Consider the following 23,761-nt stretch of genomic DNA (forward strand, 5'->3'; position numbering starts at 1 on the left):
CATTTCCCTCAGATGCAAATTCATTTCCAGCAATCCTTGTGGGAGGATGTCAGCATGTGGCGTTAGAGCATCCTTCGTGTATTTTTCTGTGTTAGGCATGACAAATGCCACAAGAGAGTCCGAGTCCACAATTAAGTTCTCAGCCCCCCTCTCTGCTGTCACCAAGGTCTATTTCTGGCTTATTACTGCACGGTAATGAGTCAGAGAAGGAAGAGTGCCATTACCTTTCCTTACATCATCCTGATGTCCTCCCATAGCAATACTGACCCATCCCAACCTATTTTAACACATGAAACCTGACAGGCAGCACCAGAGGGGATGCAGCTCCTCTTAGGAAATCGGATCACGATCACAGGAGGTGTCTACCTGGGTTTCAGAGGAGGATTTGGTTCTCAGGCAGCAAGCGGCTTAATCTGGGCTGGGATCGTATCAAAAAGTCATCTTCGTGCATGTGCTTCCCACTCAGTGTTTGTTGTATAAGCACAACTGTCTGAGCACAGGCGTGTTTCACTGCCCAGTGTTTGGGGATTCTCATTGTCCCTTGTCGGAGTCACGGACAGTCACTTTTCTCGGAGACATGGACAGTCGCTTTTCTAGACGTGCTGGGGGATTGTATTTTCTTTCCTCCTGCCAAGTGATGTGGTCTCTGGTCCTTCTCATGAGCAGCAATCAACTCTTACAGATTTCTTTTTTTTTCCTCTTTTCTTTCCTACAGTTGGGGTAGCAGGTGTGAAAGAAGGTGTTGCTGAAGGTGGCTCAAAGGCCACAAGCTCTTTAGCCCAGGAAACGGGAGCTAAATTTAGCCTTTGAAGAAGTGTGAACTTTTTAGTGTCAGTAATAGCTGGGCTTCCTTGTGCTGGGTTAAACTTCTGGCCTTCTGTTTTCCGTTTGTAAAGTACAATGTGCGATTATGGTATTGTGTGGATGATTGTGAAGAAGGTGCTGCTCTTGGTAGTGAAATAACTGGAATAACCTTCAGAAAGATTGAAAAAAACCTTAGAGTATAATTTTACAGGCTGCTTAATACCCAATGTAGGAAAAGTCCAGGAAAAAGGCTTTGGTATTTCAATCATGACAGTACTGCCTGCTTTCCTGTGGTGTCTTTTCTTTCAGATGGGTCCTAAATGCCTTAAAGCGGCCACTTCCATCCCTATCACTAGTGTTCTTTTATTCATTTCTTGGCAAGCAAGTGTAGTCAGAAGGAAAAACAAACAGAACAGGAAGCCTTGACAAGCACAACAGTCACACGTTCAGCTCGGTGCCTGAGCACGCTGGTTTTGCCAGGGAGTCCCCACGGTAAATATTTCAACTGGATTTTTTAGTAACGTTTTATTTTAGTCTCCTTGGAGAACCTGGCTTTTGTTTTAAGCACGAGTCCAGCTGATGTTGCTGGTGTGGAGAGGTCACGCAAGGACCGGAATCCAGCAGAGACGGGAAATATTTTCGGGAGGAAAGTGGCATTTCTCGCAATTACCAGCAACTCTGTACCTTGAGTTAAGGCAGAAGAGTGGCAGATTTCACTTGCAGGCCTGCCCGTGCCATGGAGGTGAGATGCCGGGATGCGCATCAGCGATACAAAGATTCTGTACAGGCTGCGCCAGGCAGCAGGGTGCGTGCCATGGGGGTTCGGCTTCTGCAGCCCGGAGCTGCTCTGCTCTGCTCTTCCTATGACTGACGATAAATTGGTGCAGAGAAGCCTGCAATTATTTTGCGAGTCTCAGTAGTGAATATCAGCTGGAGGAAAGCGTAACAAAACCCTGTCCTGCTGACTGGAGAGCAAGCGAGGGAGAGAAAGAGAAATGTAGAATAAACCCAGGAAGAGTTAAAAACTGAGTCTGCGTTGTCAAATTCTGCTTATTGCCACATCTTTTCAGATGGCAAAATCCCCTTAGGAGGGCATGTGTGAAGGCCGGTGTTGTAAGGAAAAATCTGGGAACTTTTTGCTACGTGGACAAGCCTGTTCTTGTATTCTTCTGAGTAACGCACATGCCAGTAAAAAGGGATACCGTAGTGCTAACTTACCGTTAAAGGAACTTGGTAACATGGCATGTGTGGTGCGGTAGAAATGACAAATTTTCTGCTGATGCTTGTTGTTGTAGGCATATTGGTATCAGTGGAGCTGTGAGTATTTGTATTAGTTAAAGGTCTTCACCATCATTTCTGGACTGGTTGGTTTCGTGCAGAAACCTTGCAGTTTCAGGTGTTCTGTTTCTCAGCAGGATGCAGGTTCCTATTTTGTCTCCTCCTTGCCTGGGTGGAAATTGCTGCAGGGACTGTAACACTGGCATGAAACAATTGTTCAGTTTCCTATTTTTCTGGGCAAAAAGAAAATCTGCTTGTAAAAAGTTCACTACTTTTAATTAAAATGTATATTCCTACTTTTTGACTAAGAAGTGAAGTAATTTGTGTGCACAGGAAAAAAATACTTCCCTTTTTGAGCAGAGATGTAAATTTACTCGTGTTGACCAAAGCTCTGTATATGCAGGCTTTTAATCTCTTGCACAGTTTTCCTCCTGTGAGCAGTCTTTTTGAAGCTGATGAAATTAATTCTTGGAGTAAAGTTGGTACTGCAGCTGATCCCAGGTGGCTTTTCGTCTCTGACTGAACACTTACACCCCAAAAATTAGAATATAAAATCCTTCAGAACACAGTTCCAGCATCAACTCATCTCAAAAAAAAAAAAGCACCATCCGCAGTAAGCATTCTTAAAGGAGATATTCTTCCTCCTCATTGGAATAATAATAAATAAGCTACAATTAGTTTGAATCTTCTTGCACCTTCTAAGAGTTTTACTGCCACATTTTCCTGGTTTCTAAAGTGCTTTTCTACTATGTTGGGGTTATGCAAAACAACAGGAGGCCTTGATTGTGCAAGAAGCCCCAGTCAGTTGGACCGTGTGCCACCCACAACCCTGCCAAAGCCAATGCATTTGAGAATAAAATTCTCAGCAGAATGAGGCCTAAACATACCAAACACACAGGGTGCCCAAATGATTATTTTACATTGATAGGTTATAAAATCTCCATTGTATTTCATTCCTATCTCATTGACTACTTCTAACAACAGCAGGCAAAACATTTCCTGGTTGAACATTTTTTCAAATTGGAAAGAAGAATTGGACCCATCATGTGGGTAAGGCTGAGAGTAAGAAAAACTTTCCCTGGGCGGTCAAGATACTTAAGGAAAGCTTGTTTTAAAGTCTTTTGTGTCTAGTTTTCTCCTCTTTATTGTACCCTAGAGCTGAATAAATATATAGTAGGTTATGCCCTCATCTGGAGTAAAAAAATGTAGGTGTCAGTTCCCAGGAGTGATGACTTCAGTGCAGAAGTGCTGGGCTCCAGGCATGCACATCAGATAAAACTGTAATTCTGTGTGCGCAGCCCCAAGAAACAAATTGTCGTTCCCTCTGCTGCTTTACACTTTGCCTATTGCTCCAAACTCCAGAAATTTTGTGCACAATAACGTGTATGCTTGAGTAAGCCAGCATGTGCAGAGGTGGCCATCACCTGGACAGCTGTCTGGATGAGCACCGACAGGAGCCTGATGGCTCTTCTGTCATCCTGGCATGCTATGAAGCTCACAGTTCTTTTGGTAAGAAAGAAATGTTCCCTGCAGACCCTTTCTCAGTGTAAGCCCGAAAAAGAGGAGGGAGGAACAAGGGATGCTGTGTAAGAACGAATTCTTCATTGTCTTCTGCAAAAGATCCAGCGTTTCCTGCACATGGCTGTGGTTTTGCAGTTTGCTGGGGTCGGGCGGGCGGAAGGGTGCGTTGGAAGGATTAGTCTCTGCTGCCTGGAAGAAGTGGGGAATGCTGGTGTCAGATGGCTCCATCCAGATAACGGCAGTTGCGTTAAATGCATTCAGTCTATCTGTGTTGAACACTGTGGAAGGAGCGCTGGTGAAATGACTGTTGACCTTCCAAGTTCTTCTTAGCGTCGAGTTCTGATCATTAATAGAAGTGTGAGGATTCCTTAAAGGTTTGGGTTTCTCCACTTTTGTGTTCACTTTGTCGTCTTTGTCTTCGTTTTCCTTGGAAGTGGTCTTGAACAACAGCCTGAGATCTGATGGTTTCTTGTTTTAGAGTGGTTCAAACTCCTAACCTAGATGCAGATGCAAGTTTTCTTGATCACTTCTCCTCTGCATGTAGAGAGTGCTTGGTCCCACACTTGGAACCTGGTCACTTTGCTAATTTTACTTTTAAATGCTTTTCATATATTGCTGCTGTCAAGTTAAACAAGTGTTACCTCTGCTGGTTTTGGTTTTGCCTTTTATAGCATTCTTTGTTTGTTTTCTTCTGCAGTATTTGCAGTCCACTTGTGTCTCTACCTCTGCCTGATGCTGTTGTCCTCATTAACAGTTTCTGTCGTCCAGTTTATGTAAGGCTCCAGTTGGTTGCACAATCTAACTACACATGGTATTTTCTGGTCATTTGTAGTGGTCTTACAATCTGCAGCTACTGACATCCCAAAAGTAGGAGAATAATTAACAGTTCTCAACAGTTCCCATTTAGGGCTTTAGCACTTGCTATTACTTTAAATTTCAGTGCATCCTTTGGTTTAAGTCGTGTAACGGTCAGACCAGGGACTAAATCAGGTTGACATTTTGCCTGTTTGATAGTACTTCATCTCCCTAGAGTATTTTGGATTTTATCAGTTTAAATAACAGTATCTTAGTTTGCATAGCTCCTGTATACTCAATCTACATATGGTTTGTTGTTTTTTAGGAAATAACGGATGTGTAACTTGCAATATTACTGTTGCTATTGCTTAGTATATGTGCTCAAGTCTATAAAAACTTTGTTTTACTTATTTTTAAAGGGCTTTGCTAGCGTTTGAAATGAAGGTTTTTGTTCACCTCCATGAAACAGTTTTCTTTAAAATAAAAAAAAAAAGGAAAAAGTTCAATTTGACATTGATTCTATCAAAGAAATCTGGTGAGGTTTTAAAGCATTTTGTCTGGACAAAGAAAAGAAATATCCAAGCATATTTACTTAATGCCTTTTTGGTTATGTTAAAAATGTTTTTCAGGCTTTTTGTGGCAAATCATTTTTGACCTTTTTATTATATTAAAATATCATATAAAGTATATTGAATTGAAATTCAATTCTGTAACATATCTAGGTAAAAGGTCTATCTTTTATGTATATGTGTGCATTATAACATATAATACTGTGCAAATAACAAAAAGAAAATAATTAAATATTGGTAAACCAAAGTATTCTGAAGATCTGCACTCTAAATGTTTTTACAATTTTTCATTGCATGCAAAAAACCCAACAAAACAAAACACAACAAACTCCAAAAAAGAAAAGGAAGTTATGCTTTTTGTTTCCATTTGTAGCAAATTCATATTCTGGTATGTCAGCATTCTTCATGGAATGGAAAGTTTGTTTTTGAGAAACTTGGTGGTCAGCCGAGAGTATTTATGATAGATTTATTCTGCTTTATTGCTAGAGATTACTGGAGGAGCAATTGAGTCTCATTAATAAATAAAGAATCTGTAATACATACATAAAAGAGTATTACCCCACTTAATTCAGAGAAATCGGTCCAAATTTATGTCACTGAGACATTAGCATCTGACCTTGAGATTAAAAATGGTTTTGGTAACCATGCAGCATTTTTACTTCTAGTATTATTGCTCTGATCAGTGAACTGAACCAGTGTCAGGAAGTTAAATTCATTCTGTGGTGTGGATTTTGAATACTTACTTGAAAAGGTGTCGGGGTGTGAAATTCGTTGAATGATGCTTTAATTTGGAAGTGTGTGGTTTTTAGCTGGTGAAGAACTTAACATTTTTTTTTTAACGTGGATTTATAGGCTATCCTGTAATGTTCACTGATTGTGTAAAACATTTTGAATTGTAAGTAAAAATTGCCTGTTGGCAGCGATGAGATAGATTTGGAAAAGCCAAAGGGCATCTCTACCCACTCAAATATTTCAAACTTATGTCACCTTGTTAAGGCATGCATATTTACGTCACTGTAGATGCTTTTATATTTTTTGATACCGAGCCTTTTGACCTTTGGGAGTGTTGAACTATTCCTTCATTGGCTACGAACCTAGCTTCGCACGGAGAATTTCTGGCAGCTGTGCTTAATACGGACAAAAATGGGTGATCGCTGGGAGTGATTATTGCAACATTTATGCGGTTGCTGCAAACAGTCTGTGCAGGTATCTGCACGCCTGTGTGTGTTATGCTTTTCGCTCTCTTTTAATATCGCTGAAAGAGCTAAGACGTTGTTTGAATTGCTTTGGGGCCAGCTGAGGAACAGGACGCGAAGGGAAACTAGAGTATGGAAAAAAACCCACCCCTCCTCGTAAAATGTCAGCCCGTCTTCTTACTCTGCTCCCAATGATTAATAGCAAAGGCAAATGTCCTACAGACATTAAAGATCTGACCAAAACCTGGTTGAAATCAGGGAGGATTTTTTACAGTCTTTGGGTTGGACACCGTTTCACAGGAGGTTAATGTTTTGTAAGGTTTCGGTTCAGTATTTCATGCTGGCAGCAAGGTCTTCATGTCCGGGTTTTCTGTGAAAATAAACTCTGGTTATAATGTAAAGTTGTGGCTTTGAGCAAAGAGTTTTCCTCACTCTGATGAGACTGGGGGTGAAGTTAGCCAGGGTCATAAAGTTCAGAAGAATACAGTGAATGCCACCTTACTGGTTTTAGGGCACACATGGATGATTTGCGTAGTTTTGTCTGGGTGATTTGAAACACTGGTAGAAACTAATGATTCTGTTCGTCGTTTTTGTTTATTGCAGGCTGCAAACAGTTACCTGAGGGATCAGTGGTTCCATTCTTTGCAGTGGAAGGTAAGTTTTGCGCTTCATTGTGTTCCTTGTCTGCCTGTAAAAATACTTTTTAGCATTCCCTATTCCTTCATTGTAAGAGCCCTGAATGGATAAAGTCTTTTTCTTACAGAAACCCTCACTCAGAACATGTATGCAGTTTCAACTTGTTCATGTCGTGAATGAAGTGGACGAATTAACTTGTTACATAGCCCAGCTTTATCAACATGTGTGGTTGGCTTCAAAAAGTAGATAGCCAGTAAATTTGCATTTAAACAGTAATAGTGATTGGATGGTTTTGGTTTTGCACTATGAAGTGTAATACATAACAGAGTGACTACAGCCTAATCATATGCTCTGGACTCTTGGGATACTTGGGGTTTTGTTTGTTTATTTGTTTTCTGTTTCTGAGAAACTAGGGAGAATGGGTGGTTTTTAGAGTTGCTTATTGTAAGTAGCATCAATCTGTTATGCATCAGTCTGTGTTTATGCTTTAGGATGATTTGGATTTAAAGGCAGTTTCCATTTCGGAAGTCTCGAGCTCTTTCTCATTTTCAGTGGGAACAATGGACTGATTGCCCCAAGTAGGGGAAGTGGATCACAGTGACAACATTGTCTCTCAAAAGCAGCACATTCCTCATCGAAAACTGTAGCTGCTGACCTTTGGATGGAATCTGTATGGATCTTTGATGCAGCTGGAGACAAGTTTTGGCCAGATGCTGAATATGGTTGTCTTCTCTTGTCTTGCGGTGGGAAACAAGAGCAGTAGCTGTTCAGCTGAGGACTTGTCTTCGGCAGGGTTTCAGTGAAGTCAGCCAGGTTGGCTGTGTAGCTTATCAAGATTTCAGCCTGCTGACAGCAACCGCATGTGAAAATATAAGGAAGTCCCTCCCACTAAACTGGTTTTGTTGTAGGTGTGTTTGATAGTTGCAAAATAGTTGTGTGGCAAAACTATACTACTGGTGTGCTTTGTTTAGCCATCAGCATCTGGCAGAATCATATTCTGAGCGGATCCAGCTTCTTATCAGTAAGAGCCGAGTGTCGAGATCTCCTTTTCCAGACCAGTGGCATATTCTCCAGCCTGTTACCCTGGTTGCCTAGTAAGCGTGGGACAGTAGTGCTGATAGCAGAAGGTTGGGCTGTGGTGTGGCACTTTATTTTGGCCTCTTGACAGTATCATTAACACAATGCCTAGCCAGTCTTGCTTTCTTCGCAACTTCTGAGGTTAACAAAGAGCTTAAAGCATGCAGAGACAGTATCTCCATGTGGCCGTTATTTTCCCTCCTGCCTTGGCAGGCAAGGATGATCCGGGAAAGCATAGGCAGAAATGATGATGGAATTTCTTTTTCTTCCTCGCCCCCAACCAGGGTGGTTGTGGTACTAATCTGTTGGTGGCATATGCCACTTCGCTCCTGCAGTGAGGGGAAAATTGGGGTTGGAGGTGCAGCTCTGAAAAAAAAGTAAGCAGTGGTAAAGATGCAACCTGGCCCCACCACCACCCACCCCATCAATTAGATTATATATATATATTAAAAAAAAAACCTGCCTAGACAGAATGACCTGGCTTGCTCACATGCCTTTCGGTCATGGAGAGGGAGCTTTGCTCTGTGGGAGTTGTTTTTAAAGGAGTATTTCTTAAACTTTCCAATGCTTCTGACCAAGCCTCTCATTTTGGGAAACTCTGAGTAATTTAACTTGTTGCAAAGTAGAATTTATTTTTGCTTCCTAGCTTCCCTCCCCACCCCCATTAAGTTTGTTTCTGAAAAACAAGTGAAACATTATCTTGATTTGAAAGACCTTTCCTTTACCAAGAATAGCAAGTAGCTTTTTCCCATAAGAACAGTGGCAGGGTTTAGGCACTGCCCAGGTACTTCACACTAACAAATTCCTCTTTGCTAAAATGGAGATAGTTTTCATGGGTTTTGTTGCTTAATAATTCAGAGGAAGAACACCTGGAAACTTTTGGCTCTTTACTTTGGTTGCTATTTGGCAGATTTAAGTGAGATCACAGCAGAACTAAGAGGCAAGACAAGCAGTGTATCTAGAAGGACTGTGAAGGAGTGCAGTTATGTCGTCTACCTTAGTGGAGTTTATCATTTCACTCGCACCATAGCCTATGACTTTAAGAGCCAGGTGCCAAAGTTCATCTCACTCCATAATTTGTATGGTTTGATGATTAAGCAGGTAGTGAGGGAACCCACAAAAAAACAGGAAGCCCATTCTTCTGGAATGGGTCATTTACACAAAGCACCAGCTGGCAGAGAGATCGCCGCAGCTGTATTATAATTGGGTGGTTGTGCTGATGAATGATATATTTGTCCAGTGGTCTTACAAATAATAGGTCAAAACATTTCTGTGGGCATGTAGAACACAGATGCAAACTGGTGCAGATAGTTGAAGCAGTTATTTGGGGGAAAACACTCAACAGAGATGAGCTTGCTATTGTTCGTACTTGTGTGGTGGAAGCATTTGGGGGGGGTCCAGCTCAACCCAGGGCCCCACTGTACTAGGCACTAGATGTAGGTGGAGCACAAGACCTTCACTTCTCCTGCCCTGCCCAAACAAGGCTGGAGGAACCACTTTTACAGATGGTAAACTGATACCCTGAGAGTTTCCAGCAGTGGGGGTTGCCCACCTTGATCTTAAAACAGGAATACTTAGATTACAATTGCGGGAGCAGATTTACATTCTGTCTGTGTCCTTCTGGCTCCTTTTCCTGTGCCTCAAGCCTTGGGAGTCAGAGTCAGATGCTGTATGTAGTCTGAGCTGCCTGGAAAATGGCTAGGTCCCGTGAATAGCTGTGTTGTTAAATATTTGGGGAAGCTCTTTAGGTTCAGGCACATATTGGTTATCCTTTGGTCTTGTATGAAGGTGCTAAGGTCTGTGAGAGCTTTTATGTGGTGCAGTTTTAAGGATTAATATGCTGTGGGAATTCAATTTGCCAGTCAGCACCCTGGAAATAATTTTTGTTCTGGAGACAAACATTGAAATAAAAATCAAGAATAATTTCTTTCTGCAGCCCAGAGAATAATAAAAGAGATGCTACAGATAAACAGAAATAAAAGAAAACCAAACACATAATTATCCATGTTTTAGATCCAGCTCCAAGAGGTTTTATGTGTCATCCAACTAACTAGCTGTCAAGATGCTTACACAGCTTTTTAGATGTGACTTTCTCCTTGAATACAGTGCTCATTGAAGACAGCATGGATGTAGGGACAGACTGTTCCTTGTGTAGTCATTTTCTCTTTGGGTTTTCCATTTCAAACCTTCCCACTAAGGGTTGGATACCCTCCCACTAAGGGTTACTTAAAATTCTTCATTTAATCAGGATATCAGTGTGTATCACAACTCCTAAAGGATTATTGGCCACCTCAGCCTATTTTTAGAAACCCCGAGTTTCCTTCAGGTTATAGCTAAGCCAAACTGTCTTTGTCCAGAGAATAAACAGAACATGTTAACAACTGTCCAGATCATCAAACATAAACAAATCATTAATCCATTGTGTAAGAAATGTTCTTTTTAACCAGGGAGGTTGGATCGAAACCATGATATGTAATCTTTGGTATTTGGAAGCTGATAAGTCATAACAGTGTATCAATAAAGATATCAACACTTTCTGTGAATATACAAGAGAATAACACATGCAGTTCATTGCCCTTTCTGGATCCAGGCTGGATAGAATGGTAACCAGCCCCTTTTGTAGGAGTTGAATACAGCTAAGCTTGGCTTTGAGGGGTACTGTGACTAGCAATTTTGGGACACACAAATAAGCAAATGTGTACCCTTGGCATTTTCCCAGACAGTATCCATCTACTGTGTTGCTTGTTTATATCTTGCCGTCTTTGGGCTAAGGACTTTCTATGTATTTGTATAGTGCCTAGCACATGGAGGTAGAAAACGCTGAACCCTACTACACCACATGCTTAAAGTATTAGTCATAAAAAAACCCACTTGACTGATTTAGTACCATGTTGCACTTGAATTAAAAATGGGGTCTTCTTCTGAGGTTGTCAGGTCTTCTCTTGTGACACGGAGTACAGGTATAGATTTACTTTTGTTGGGGGGAGTACAGCTAAAGGTTACGCAGGGCATGTTGCATTTTTTAGCATGCTCGACAGTAAACTCTGAACACCGCCCTCGTTGTGGGATGTGGGTTGCTTGTGTTTTCTAGTCAGCTGAATGATGCAGCAATGAAACATGTCAGTTGATGGCCTTTGGGAGAATGTCCTGAATTGACACAATACAGAAAGAACAGACCTAAGTCTGCAGTAAAGCGTGAAGCATGACTCAGGCTGGACTCTGTGCACCGCTGACCTGGATCTTCTAGAAAGGCTTGCCTGTACCTTGTCTTTCCTACTGATCATATTAACCAGCCCTCAACTGTCCCCTAATGAGTAGTGCGGCTTGGTTAAGGGGTTTTACTTATCCGTTAGCATGGACAGTGCAAATGTGTTAATTGTAGAATTGTTTAGGTTGGAAGGGACCTTTGAACATCATCTGGTCCTCTCCCCACCCATGTTGCCCTTTTCCTCACTCAAAGCAGGGTATACTTTGAAGTTGTTAGAGGTTGCCGAGAGCCTGTACGGCCGAGCAGTGAAGCCCCAAACCAGTCAGAGTATTCGCGTGTGGTCTCAAGTGCTGAACGGAGGGAGCAGTCACCTCCCTCATCCTGCTGTCTGTGCTCGTGCAGCCCCACATGCGTGTGCACCCCTGACTTGCAGTCGACAATCGCGTTACCTTTGTTTTAAAATTCATTTTCTACACAGACACCGTATTTTGATTCCTATGAATTGGGAAACTGGAACAATGCTGTCATTTGGGATTTGAAAACGCTTTGCATTGAATGCTAAAACAGCCAACGTTGGCCTTCATTCAAAAACTTTAATTTTGGATTAATACTTCCGTGGTTCTCTTAGGGAATGTTTTATCTGTGTCTTCAGGAACTATATCCTTCCATGCACAAACAGCCCTATTAGTTGCAGGGGGATTTACTGTCATATAATGTCATACTTGACCTGAATGACGATACGCTATCTGGTCTTTACTGTGTCCAGGTTATAAATTCCTTGTCCGTTAACACCAAATATTTTTTTATACTATAGCTATGGGCAAGTATCAGTTTTTGTATCTAACGGTGAAAGTTCAGAGGGAGTTATTTTTCTGTGCTTTGAAACCGCAAAAAATTAAGTTGAGAGAAACTTCTCAAAAGTGTGGTGAAGCCTTCCTTGTGTAAAGCACCTTTACGGTTTTGTCACCATGGTAATGATTAAAAATAGTGATGATACGGGAGTGGGGTTTATATAGAATTTAAATGATGACATTAAAGAAATTTATAGTCTTAAATCTCGGTAAATCATGCCTTCAAACTATGAGATCAGGAAAAAAAATCACATTGGTTGTGGTTAAAAAGGCCCGTGTCTATCATTTGTATTTAATCACCTGATTTATGATCTGAGAGAGGAAGCGTTGATACCCTGTGACAATTCAATAGCCCTGTGCTGTACTGCGTAGTGAAAATATTATTCAAAGAGTGCAGCAGTTCTTTGGAGTGGTGGTTCCTGGACTTCAGACCCCATCTTTGGTGCTTACGCAGCACATGCAACTGTAATTGTCTTGGCTGTTTCTTTGCTTTCTTTAGCTGAAAACCTGAGGTATTTTCACAGAACATAAAAGTTCCCATTTGCTGTTATTTTGAGGTGAAACAATAAATAATTATTATACAATTAGGCCCCTGACGGCTTTTTTCTTTGTATTTTTTCTTTTTCCTTTTGTGTCTGTATTTGAGTCAATAATACGTGGATAGGGACCTAAGCTGTGGAATTAAGTTTTGGCTTTCAAAGCCTCAGGGCTTTGAAAGCATTGTGGGCTTTGATGACACACAAGTTTTGGAGTTGCACGTTTCTTGCTTCGACAAATAAAAGGCAGGCAGGCCACAAGTTTTTGGCTGGTGGTTTTACTCTTCCCGTGGAATGCGTGGGTACCAGTTGTGGGAGACCATGAACAGGTTTTTAAGATAGCCAGAGCCTTTCCCCTGCAGGACTCTGAGCATCCTGATGGAGTTTCAGACTGGACTTCGTACTCTATAGGGAACACGCACAGGGTCCAAGTGGTGTGGTAATGGATTTGTGTTGTCAAGAGGAGAAGCTGGTATCAGTTAGAGCTTTCTGGTGAACATAGTGGGGCTAAAAATATCTCTTGACATTTTTCAGTTCCTGATGCCCCCTCTCATGGTTAGCCTGATGTTTACTGCCAAGATTAGTTTTTGTATTTGAAAGGTAACATGAAATGCAGCTGTGTCTGCCTGCGTGGGGCTCTGCAGTGACATCCCCTTGTTCTTCATGTGGTGACTGGTAATACCGTCTGGTCTGTGTCTGAACACATTGCAAATTCAGGAGCTACGTCATGGAAACCTTGTTATACTTACAGATTTTTATTTCCATAATGTTTATTTTTTGTAGTTAAGTATTCTCCCCTACAATTTTTGGTTGGTTTGTTTGTGGTTTTTTGTGTTTTGTTTTTGTTTTTGTTTGTTTTGCTTAAGACACCTTCATAAACCCGTGAAGTCCATTGGCTCTCATTCTCCCACGCGAATTTGGCAGTCTTAGGCCATCTGTTATCAGAAGTCACTTGAAAAATCTTGGCCTTGTTTTCTGTTTCTGAGATTCAGTTTGTGAGAGGTGACTGTGCTGTTGCAGCAGAAAGGCATTGATCTCACTTTGGGAAGTGGAAATGAGTAGATGAAAAACAGACAAGATGTTGACAGAAGTGGATCTAGACAGAAAGCTTTTTCTTTAATTTTTTTTTTTTTTTAATGAATCACTGGTGGTGTTTTAAGAACTGGAACAGGTGAAGTGGTTAGTTTTTTTTTAAGCTTTTGCTGCCTTTTCATGAGGAAAATACCTTACTCTTTCCGGGGAGCACTGGAGCAGGTTCCTCCCATAAGCTACATCTGCAGCAGCGGCAGCTGATCGCTGTCTGTGCTCAGCATTGGCTTAACATGAATCAGTTGAAATCTAGGAGCTGCGTGTCTGTGTCAGCGCAGCACTTTGTCCAACCAAAAGAGGCTCTTGGCAGCATGCTGAGATGCCAGCCTGGATCTGAACTGCTGCTCTGCCCTCATCCAGCCATACGCACGCGTGGGTTGTATACCAGTAGCTGCCTCCTGCATTGCCAAAACAGGCTTTTTTAAGGAGGCAGAACTCAAGCCAATTAATGGCCTAGTGGTGAAATCTGAGTAGAAACTAGATAGTTATTTTCTATCTTGCTTTAGCTAAGTCAGGAACGGCTCTAAATTTTCCCTTCTAGACTTGGATGCTGTCCTATTCAAACTAATATTAGGTCTGAAGATAGAGGGGTGTCAAAAACAGCTGAATAAACAGGTCGGCTTGTTATTGTGTACTTAGGTCTCGGCTCTGAAGAGGAGTAAATATAATTGCTGGAGTATGTTGCTTCTCAGGAATGCCGAGCTGCTGGCCAAGAGGGATCCTTGGTTTTTGTCTTGGCGAATTGCTCTTCCACATTATTCCAGGGCCGACCTTATGACTAATTCTTTGCAATTCAGGACTTCCAGGTCATGGTGACCACTAGTTTCACCAAATTACAACTTCTATATTATGACAGCTATAGAGGAGAGCTGTACCAAAATTAGTCTCTCCTTCAGGTTCCTAGCTGCAGAAAAAACTGTTTTTAGGAGATGTCCTATGAAGACAGGACAGGACTGGTAGTCTTTCCCAGGAGTGTAATTATCCTCCTCGCATGATGCGAGGGTGTGAAAGCCGAACTCTGGGAGTTGAGACATGCTAAGTGCCTTGTTAAACTGCTGTCTTGGGGCCCAGTTCTGCATTATCGATGTTACGAGGACTCTCCATGTCAGAAGACCTACATGAGCCTGAAGGAGCAAAGGGGATCTAGGTGTTGTTTTAAAGTTGTCTTTCCTTTCTTGCACAATTTTGTCCTTACATTTATTTCTTCCAATATAATTAGTGTTGAGTGCATCACAGTGTACGTAATGTATTAGAGGACTGTAAAACTGCTGCTAATATCCACAAAAAACCCTGAAACAGTGTGTTGCAAGTGTCACAGCCTGTATCATCTGCCCTAGCTCTTGCTAGAAGTCGCATGTTGAGGTTGTCTGTCACACCTCTGTCTTTTTTCCCAGAACAGTGATTGTTTCAAAATTAGAAAAAAGTATCAGAAAACAATGCTAGTAAAAGCATTCCCTTCATTCCCTTGTCTTTGTTCAGAAGCCATTGCATCGAAGCTATTTACCATAGGCAGTCTCTGATGCTCTTTACTGCAGTATTTACAATGGGAATACTAGATTAGGCTGTGTGACCAGAGGCAAGATCCATCGAGGGCAACGCAGTTGTTGTGAGTGACTTATCTGCATCGTCCCATCTCTGAACGTGAGGCGGGTGGTGGTTTTGGTAGCACCCCGGTGATCTCTGATCCTCTACGAGGAAGCTAGCCTGGGATCAGAAAACTGAACGCTGCGAGATTTGATTCAGTCTTGCACGTCACGCAGCATTTGTACAAAGGAGAAAGAAAATAAGCAAATTGCACAGATTCAGTGGCATTTTGGTAGGCTAAAGAGTTGCAGGAGGTTTGGGGTTTTGTGCTGATGTGGTGCAATAAAATGTGATATAAAAACATGGAACAAAGTGATGGGACTGTTTGAGATGCAAATGCTGCTCTGAAATCTGGCATCTCCCTCTGAGAAACTGGAAAATTCAGAGCTCCAAAGCCCAGTGATCTGAAGACAGAAATACCCTGCTTTTCTGAAGTCCCTTTTAAGATGCTTGCAAGCATCGCATCAGTATCCAGTATCTGTGCTCTCCCCAAGGCTCTGCAGCAGCTTTCTGACACAAACATGTTCCTCGAGCCGTACACATGTCTCTTGCTGACGACATTGATGATGCAGGTGCACAAGAGAGAGAAGCCAATTTCAAAGCCATTTATGGTGCTGAAGTGCTAGAAACTCAGCAAAATAATATGTGTGCCAGGAGGAGAAAGTGAAACAGGTGGGTAAACGTCCATTTGGAAGGTTTTGCTGACTGGTGAGAGAGGGGAGGAGGGTGGGAAAAGCCAAGGGTGCCTGCTGCTAGCAGTGGAGAGTAATAAGGAAAAGGGATGACGTGGCTTTTTAATCCAGTTTGTGTATCTGGGAAGAAATAATTGCTTTGTGTGCTGCTCAGTGCGACCTAAGCTTTCTGGCATTTCCCAGGAAATAAAAGGGGGATGGATTATCTTTCAGAGATTATATTTTGTTAGCAGTTACCACAATGTGTAGTGTTATGAACTGCTTAATCCAAGTTGAAGGTGGTTTATCAGGTTGCAAGTTCTTCTGATCAGAGTTCTTGCGTGCCTGCAATTACTGGCATATGTTTCTCAGCCTTGCAGATGAGACGATGTTCTGTTTTCCCCGTGATGACCATCCCACTCATGCCTGGGTGGGATCTGAAGGTTGTAGTGTCAGAGAGGTGGATTTCTGCACAGCAGGTATGCTGCCTGGCTATTCTCCATGGTGGCCTTGTGCACAGCTTTTTCTTTGGCAGACCTGGTCAAAGTGCGATGACGATAAGATTGTGCGTGTTCTTTTTTTTTTTTTTTCTTTTTTTTTCTTCCCCTACACACTATCTCTTCTCTGCAGTGGCAAAGTCATTTATTCCTACCGCAGACTGCGAGCTGGTGGATATCAAGGGCTAGGCTCCACAGACACAGCCATCATGTGTGGAATATAAAGTGCGTGAATGTAAAGGTATTAGGAACCTGGATCAGTTCAGCTTGGTGTCAGAGGCATTCTGTAATGCAGTCAGTAATGGTAGGTCTCTGCACAGAGAAGCACACAGCAAGGACCGCACCTAGCTGGCAGTTAATGTCACAGTGCTTTGTGTCTTCTTTCTGTTTGATGCATATTAAACACCACAGTCATACAGTGCCTGTTATAGTTTGTTTATTTAATACTATTTTTTTTTTACCCCATGCATTGCAATGCAGTTGGTCTACTGAAGGTTTTGGAAAGTGTGGAATGTATATGGTACATATATTCCTGTTTTTCATCTAGTAGCGTGCTCTTTTTTTTTTTTTTTTTTTTTCCCCTTTAACAAAAAAAGGAACATGATTTTGCTGACTCCAGCTCATACTGCGTAATCTCAAATACAGGAGCACGTCAGACTTGCATCCTTCTGGAAACTGTGGGTTGTGCCAGAACACTGAGATCCTGATGTCCAGACAGCATCCGTGTTGAGCCTTTGCTGCTCTGGAGAAAAGGGCCAAAAATGCTGCAGCAGGCAGCAGTGAGCTGCTGCGAGAGGAGGAGGTAGTTGTGCCTAAACATGTTTGAAACCTTCCCTCTGACGATGAGTCAGAGGCTGTGAAAGTGCTGTAGATCAAGCAGAGTGTCTGGCTCCTGCCCTGATTGTGTGAGTCCAGCAACCTCTACGTGAAGGTTTTTCTCACTCATTCTGCATAAGAGTTTAAAGCAACTCAGGAGGGTTTGTAAAGCCCCCCAGCCTGCAGTTAGGGCAGATCTTTCCTGTACATTTGGGACAACTGTGGTGTTCATCTGCGTTGAAGTTGTTGCTGCCCAAGATTAGGAGGAAAAGGTATTAGTGAATTTTGCTTAGAGAAAAAAACAAAACAGTGCACCCGAAGGCCCATGGACAACCTATTTTAAAATATTTCTTCTGGGGAGATGTTACATGGGATTTGCATCCCAAGATCGCAGCTGTGTCTCTACCAATACTTTTTGCAAGTAGGGAGTGGCTTGTGCTTCTGCTAGAAGTGTATCTGCAGTCATAGTGAAATTCCGCATAGCCAAAGCAACATTAAAAACAAACCCCAGCTTGGCTCCGATACGAAAAATACGGAACAGCAGTTGCTGTGTGCAGGATGAAAGCTGATGTTTTGCCAACCTGAAGTGTAAAGCTGGTGCTGGAACTGGGGCCTGAAGAATGGGAGTGTTTGCCAAAAGGAAATGGAAGCAGGGATGGAGGGTTTCGGGGAATGCATCAAAGTCGGCTGTGCCAAAAAATGTCTCCCCTGTGGACAGGTCTGATTACGATAGTAACCGCATTAGCCCATGCAAAGTGCAGCTGGAGCCACAGTTGGCCTTTTGCGTTTTCTAGCTGGGGAAACGGCAGCTGGAGTGCATGGCTAAGGGAGAGCTGGGTTTGGACCGGCCAGCTGTGGTCCTGCATCCCAGTGACCAAAGGGCTGTGTGCAGGGATTTGAGAGAAAGACAACACACCAGCAAAAACAAAGCCCACTTTCCCTGCTTGGTAGTGGGAAGGTCTACCAAAGACGACGTCTTCCCTCCCTGCTTGGAGGGCTAAAAGGAAGCCACAATTCTTTAGTTCCTTTCAGTTTTTGGAGGTGCACACGCTGTATTTGCATGCGGGTTTGTCTTCAGTGGAGCCCATAAATTCAAGATCTGCTTGCCCAGTGTTTTTATTATTTTCTTTTTTTTCCCCTTGGATAGAATATCTTTCCCTTCTCATCCTCTCATCCCCCCCTTGTTGCTGAAGGCTATCTTTGCAGTAGTCTTGAGCACATCAGAGAGTAGAAGCCCAGAAGGATGGTCAGTCAGGTGACAGCTGCGGCAGAGGAGGTGGAGATTTGTGTGTGTATGTGTGTGTGTGTGTATATATATATATACATACATACATACATACATGTATAACACGCTTCTAGAGCAAGTTCTTTAGGGCATTAATGTCGCAGCTGCCCAGTGTCATGCTGGGAGGCGAGTGAGGAGGCTGCCCTGTGTGCCCTCTGGTCCCACTTCCGCTCTGCACTTCTCTTGACCCAAGCAGAAATGTGTTTTGTCCATATTTCATCCTTTTAAAATTCTGTTTATTTCAGCATTGTTTTACTTCGCAGTGGTACTGTCCCAGTGGTTTCTGAGCAAAGGACAAACTCTTGTGCCTGTGGGAAGTATCTGTGTGGTTGTTCCGGGTTGTGCATTAGTAACAGCAGAACCCACGTCACCGCTGGCTGAACCCATTGAACTCTGTCAAGTTTGAAACAAGTGTTTGGGGGTTCTTGCCTGGGTTAGCTGAGATCTGGAGCAAGGTGGTAGACACTGGTGGGGAAAAAAAGAGGTGAAAATGTAGACTGAAAAAGAGGGTGAGGGAAGATGTTGTAATGGGGAAACACAGCAGCAGGGTATCAACATTCAACTTGCTTGGTAGGGCCCCAGTGCATGTCAGTGGTGCTTTTATTTAGGGGTGCCATGATCTAGCAATTAGCTTGGAGGCCTGAGAATCGGAAGACTTCAGTTCTGCTCTGGTCCTGACTTGCCATATGACCTCAAGGAAATCACCTCAGTTTTCTTGCTTTGTTTCTCGTTCTTGCCTTTAATCATCAAGACCGTGAGCTGCTCGGGGCAAAGACTGTCACTTGGTATACTTATTCAGGGTATCATGGGTGCCAATCTCAGTGCAGTAAATAATGGCGATTTCATCAGGATTATTTTTATATGAATTGGCAAAAAAATAAGTGTTACTTAGACCTTAACTGAGTGAGAACCAAGAAACGTCTAGCTTATAATGTTTCCCTCTAGTTCTTTGGCCTGTGGCAAGGAGCTTGGGGGCAAGTGAGCCTCGACCGAGGCAATCTCATTCAGAGAAGCAACCAAAGCAGAGAAGATGATGCATTTCAGCATTTAGTGCTGGGTAGAATGAAAAATGCAGAGAATACATTGACCTGAAAACATGGTAGAGTGCAAAAGTTTGCTGCTGCTGTTTTGCAGCTATTTTAGAGAGCAGCACGTTAGTCTTTTTGTGCAAAACCTTCAGAAGGTCATGAAGAGCTTGATTACGAGTAGTCTGAAGTCCCTGATTTGGAAAAGTTTCTATAATCTCATCCTGGCCCCAGCCCTTTGCTTGGAATGGGACTTTTTATAAACTTAGTCTTTTCAGGTAAGTTGCTTTTTTTCTTCATATTGTTAAATGTTGCAGGTAGGAACTCCTTTCAGAAGGCTTTCAGTGGATCCATATGCTGATGTAAGCCTTTCTCTGGCTATCAGGGAAACTTCTGTCAGCAACAAGTTATTCTTGCGTATTTTTCAGAATACCGTGAAGTAAGTGATGCCTGCTAGTTTTAAAAGCAGAATATGGATCTAGTTGAGTTCTGAGGATGCCATGCCGTCTTTATTTTCATGAAGGTAGCAAGTTAATAGACAAAATGCCAGCAGGTGGTGCTCAAGAATACGTGGTACAGCTCCTGGGCTTTGTAGGACAAGCCAAGCATGTGTGTTGAACATCACAAGCAACTCTTCCTGCTTCTTGTTACGCAGAGTTTTAACAAAATGTTCTGCTGCAGTGGAGAAAACCATTCTGCTGTCTGCTCTGTGTGTGTTTTTTCCCCTCTGTGTGCTTGCGTCTAGCAAGAGGCACCCCTGTTTTACACAAGTGCCGTCAACATTAAACTGTAACACTAGCTTGGCTCAGCCATCCCCGCAATGAGCTGGGGAGGACCTCTGTGCGGGAGGTTGACCTTTTCCCTTTTGCTGGAACTGCCCTCGTTGCTCAGCAAGAAATAAACAATTGCTGGCACACGCAACCCTCAAAGTCAGCATATGTTCCTGCAGTAGCTCTAGCTTCTACAATAAAGAAGTGAATAGTTGCGTGTTGTTGCACGATAAAGGGCTGAAGAGCAGAGAGGTAGAATTTAACAGGCTATTCTGGATTAGGGTTGGCAATTAATTTTTTTTAATGTAATGAAGATAGTATTTCCTGATGGGAAGACAGATTCCCAAGAGTATGGAACGTTTCCTGGCCACCAGTAGTAAAGCAGGGATGAAATTTGGTCATCAAGAAGGCTAGCTTCACCTCGCCCTTTTTTGGATCGGGTACACCGGCTGCTTCAGGATGTTCTAACAGGAAAAGTCTTGCTAGGGCTGAAAAAGGCAGTTGTTACATGCTTTAAGATTTTGTCCGTTGTTCTTCGATGTCAGCTACATCAGTATTATTTTCTTGTACAAGGAAGTGGTATATGAGCAATGGCTACAGGATGAGGTGGTTATGGGATAGGAAAACATATGAAGATGTTACTTAAAAACACTGGAAGTTTCCTAGGCTCTCCTGAACTGTCTATTCACAGCAGTGTTCAGCAGCTTTTGAGCACTGATGGCAAAAACCACCGTATACAGATTTTTGCCACATTTGCTTTCTTAATAACATTGGAAAAGTAAATTTTCACATGTGGACTTCAATTTCTCCTCCTCTAAAAGAGGATTGAGACTTAGGTCTTCGGGTTTCTGCAAGACTTAATTAATTAGAGTGATTTGAGAATGAAGGATGCCCTGTCAGTGTCACTTATTCCCCATGCTGCTGCTTCTGGGTACTTATTAAATTCAGTGGGTTTACTTTTAAAGTCAGCATAGCAAGATTTTTAGAATGACACTGGCTGCGTGGTTCTGGCTGGTCAGTAACTAGGAGGGTCAGATTCCAAGTTGGCATGTGTTGTTTTCACTCATATAAATTGTCACAGGAGCTGCTGCTTTTCGTGAAATCCCAGTGAAACTGGTTTCCCACCCCAGTATTTTTCTTGTACATGCTATTAATGATGAATGTTTTGTGAGCATTTTCAGAAACGGAAGGCATCCTTTACACCTACATCCAGGGGGAATGAACTCCTCGCACGTGTTGACATGCCTGTTCTCTGATGCTGGTCTTTACCAGGCAGTTTTGCTTTTAAGCTTGTGAGTGATTGTTTCTCCTTGCTCCGGAGCCAGTGCAGGTAGAATAGAGCAGATGGCTCAGTGTTGGCTGAGTGCTTGCTGATACACAGCAAATTGCTTCTGTGACCGACTGATAGGTTTCAAGCTTTAATTGAGGCTTTCAGCAAGGCGCTCAACAGTGAAAAGCATTCTGCTGAGAAAAACAGCAGCATAACCATGGGCAAAGGTTCAGGATAGCAGAGTTCAACCCTCTTGGGGATGGCTCCCCTATTTATTTATTTATTTTCTGCTGCTTTCCCACCATCATTCAAGGTTTCTGTAATGTTGCTTGCAGATTATAGCTCAGTCTGTCAGTGCAGCACAACCATTTGTGCTGAAAACGTGAAGCAGAGACAGATAAGTGTGGATTTTCTGCTTGTGGTGGGCTCAGCGTGTCTGCAAAAGTAGCTGTCCCCTGATGCTCCCTTTGAGTCACTGTCTGCCTGGTCTGAGCAGCAGCTTTTGTAGGTCTCCCTCGCGTAGCAGGGAGTACAGCTCCTGCTGTCTTTTCTCTTATGTACGTCAGCGTTGTCAGAATTTTATTTTTTAATCGACATCTCTAAAAGCGAAAGGAAATCTCCTTTGCTCCTCCCTCGCCCCAAGCAAGAGTGGATTTGACAGTGGAAGAAATATATTTGTGGTAGGGTTGTCTGAGCAGCGTCCTGTTGGGCAAGAGGGTTTCCTTCAGCAGCTGTCCCTTAGGCTGAAGGAGCTGCTCTCCGAAATCACATCGTAGCTTACCCGATTAAGGGGCAGCTCAGAGCAGGCAGGGATACAATAGCCTCACGGTCTAGCTCTTGCGCTCCCCACGCCCTTACTTTTTATTCAGTTTTGAATTCTGCTTTGAATTTGATTTCTCTGTCGTACAGGACCAAATAATAAATTTCAGCATGGAAAATGTAGCTGTTGAACTAGATTTATTTAGTGTCCTCAATTAGTCAGAAAGGAGTTGCTTCAAGTTACAAAGCTGGCTGGTTGGCTTTGAAGTTAAGATTTTATTTAGTGCTGGAGTGGGTCTAACAAAAAGACTCTGAAAAAGAGGCACTGAATAAGAGAAATTAAACTCTATGATTCAAGTTTCCTAAAGAGCCCAAGGAATCTGTGATGATGGTAGAAGTAGTGCTGGCAGCTTAAAAATGCCGGTGGACCCTCTCTCCCCCAAGGAGCGCAGAAGTACAAAGATTTTTACTCACTTCTGAAATCCCAAACACATTTGATAGTATCCACAGCATGTGTTTTTATGTTCTTTTAGCTTTTCAGTCACTTAAAATGCACTGAAAGTGTCAGCTACTGCCAGCGTGCTTTATTACTTGCATGAATTTAATTAAAAAGATAATTGGATTGCTTTATCAGCCTTTACATGTCAGCCCAGTGCCACCCTCTTCTCCCCCCTCTAACAACATTGATAAATGCAAGGCATCTGGATTCTGTATTTTTTTATATTGTTCTCTTGTCCTGTGTTTCGGATAGGGTACAGAGGTGACTGTGTTTTTTGTTGAGCATTAGATCTGCTGCCACAGTGGGAAGGAAGCGGCTGATAAGCCTATTTGGGTGGTTCCCGCAGAGGCTGCCCTGTGCAACTGGAGGGGGAAATGCCGTGTAGCGGCAAAGATCCAAAACAAAACAAAGCAAACCGACCCTTTGCAAAGTCCTCTGCCTTTATTACACTGATGATGTATAGCCCAAAAGGTGTAGCTGAATCTGCAAGCTGCATGACATGGGCAGTTTTTGTGAGTTCCCTGGAAATGCTGCCGAGGAATGTAAGGTCCATTTTTAGTGCAAAACACTGATGTTTTAATGTAAACAGAGAAGTGCCCAGCCTGTGTCCTTTAATAAACCTGAGGATGTATCCAGACTTCTTGACACCCCTCTGACCAGAGGACCAGATTCGTGCGCAGAGAGGAGCGGAAGGGCATGTGAACTAAACAAAGCGCTGTGGTCCTGGTGGTTGCTCTCTGCCAGCCCGCAGAGCTCCTTCTCTGCTGGCTCCGTGGCCATGCAGTGCCTCCGGCGCTGCCTCCAGCCCTGCTGCCTCCGGGCTTTGGCAAGCCTCTCCTAGTTCTAGTGCGCGCTTCGTGTGCTCGACGGGAGTGGCGTTTTAACGCTCGTCATCGTTTCCTTGAAATTCTAGAGTTTCATCAAGCTGCCTCTGGGAATTTGGGAGGGTGGGTTTTCTTTAAAGAATACTATTTATAATACAAAGCAGCTTCTGTCCCAGTCATTTGTGACAACATGGCTGCTGA

The 23,761-nt window shown here is 42.8% G+C and overlaps 1 protein-coding gene across 1 annotated transcript in view; it reads left to right on the forward strand.

The window, feature by feature from the left end:
• The window catches only part of CMIP (c-Maf inducing protein), a gene marked incomplete at its 5' end in the record, with an annotated part of 140,958 nt that overhangs the window by 77,881 nt on the left and 39,316 nt on the right, over positions 1–23,761 (forward strand). The window contains one exon of the mRNA XM_082489625.1: positions 6,767–6,817. Within this exon, the coding sequence (XP_082345751.1) occupies positions 6,767–6,817 (51 nt within the window). The remainder of the gene's footprint in view (positions 1–6,766; positions 6,818–23,761) is intronic.

Source organism: Vanellus vanellus (assembly GCF_965231255.1).
Source record: "Vanellus vanellus genome assembly, chromosome: 12".
In the NCBI taxonomy this organism is placed as follows: domain Eukaryota; kingdom Metazoa; phylum Chordata; class Aves; order Charadriiformes; family Charadriidae; genus Vanellus; species Vanellus vanellus.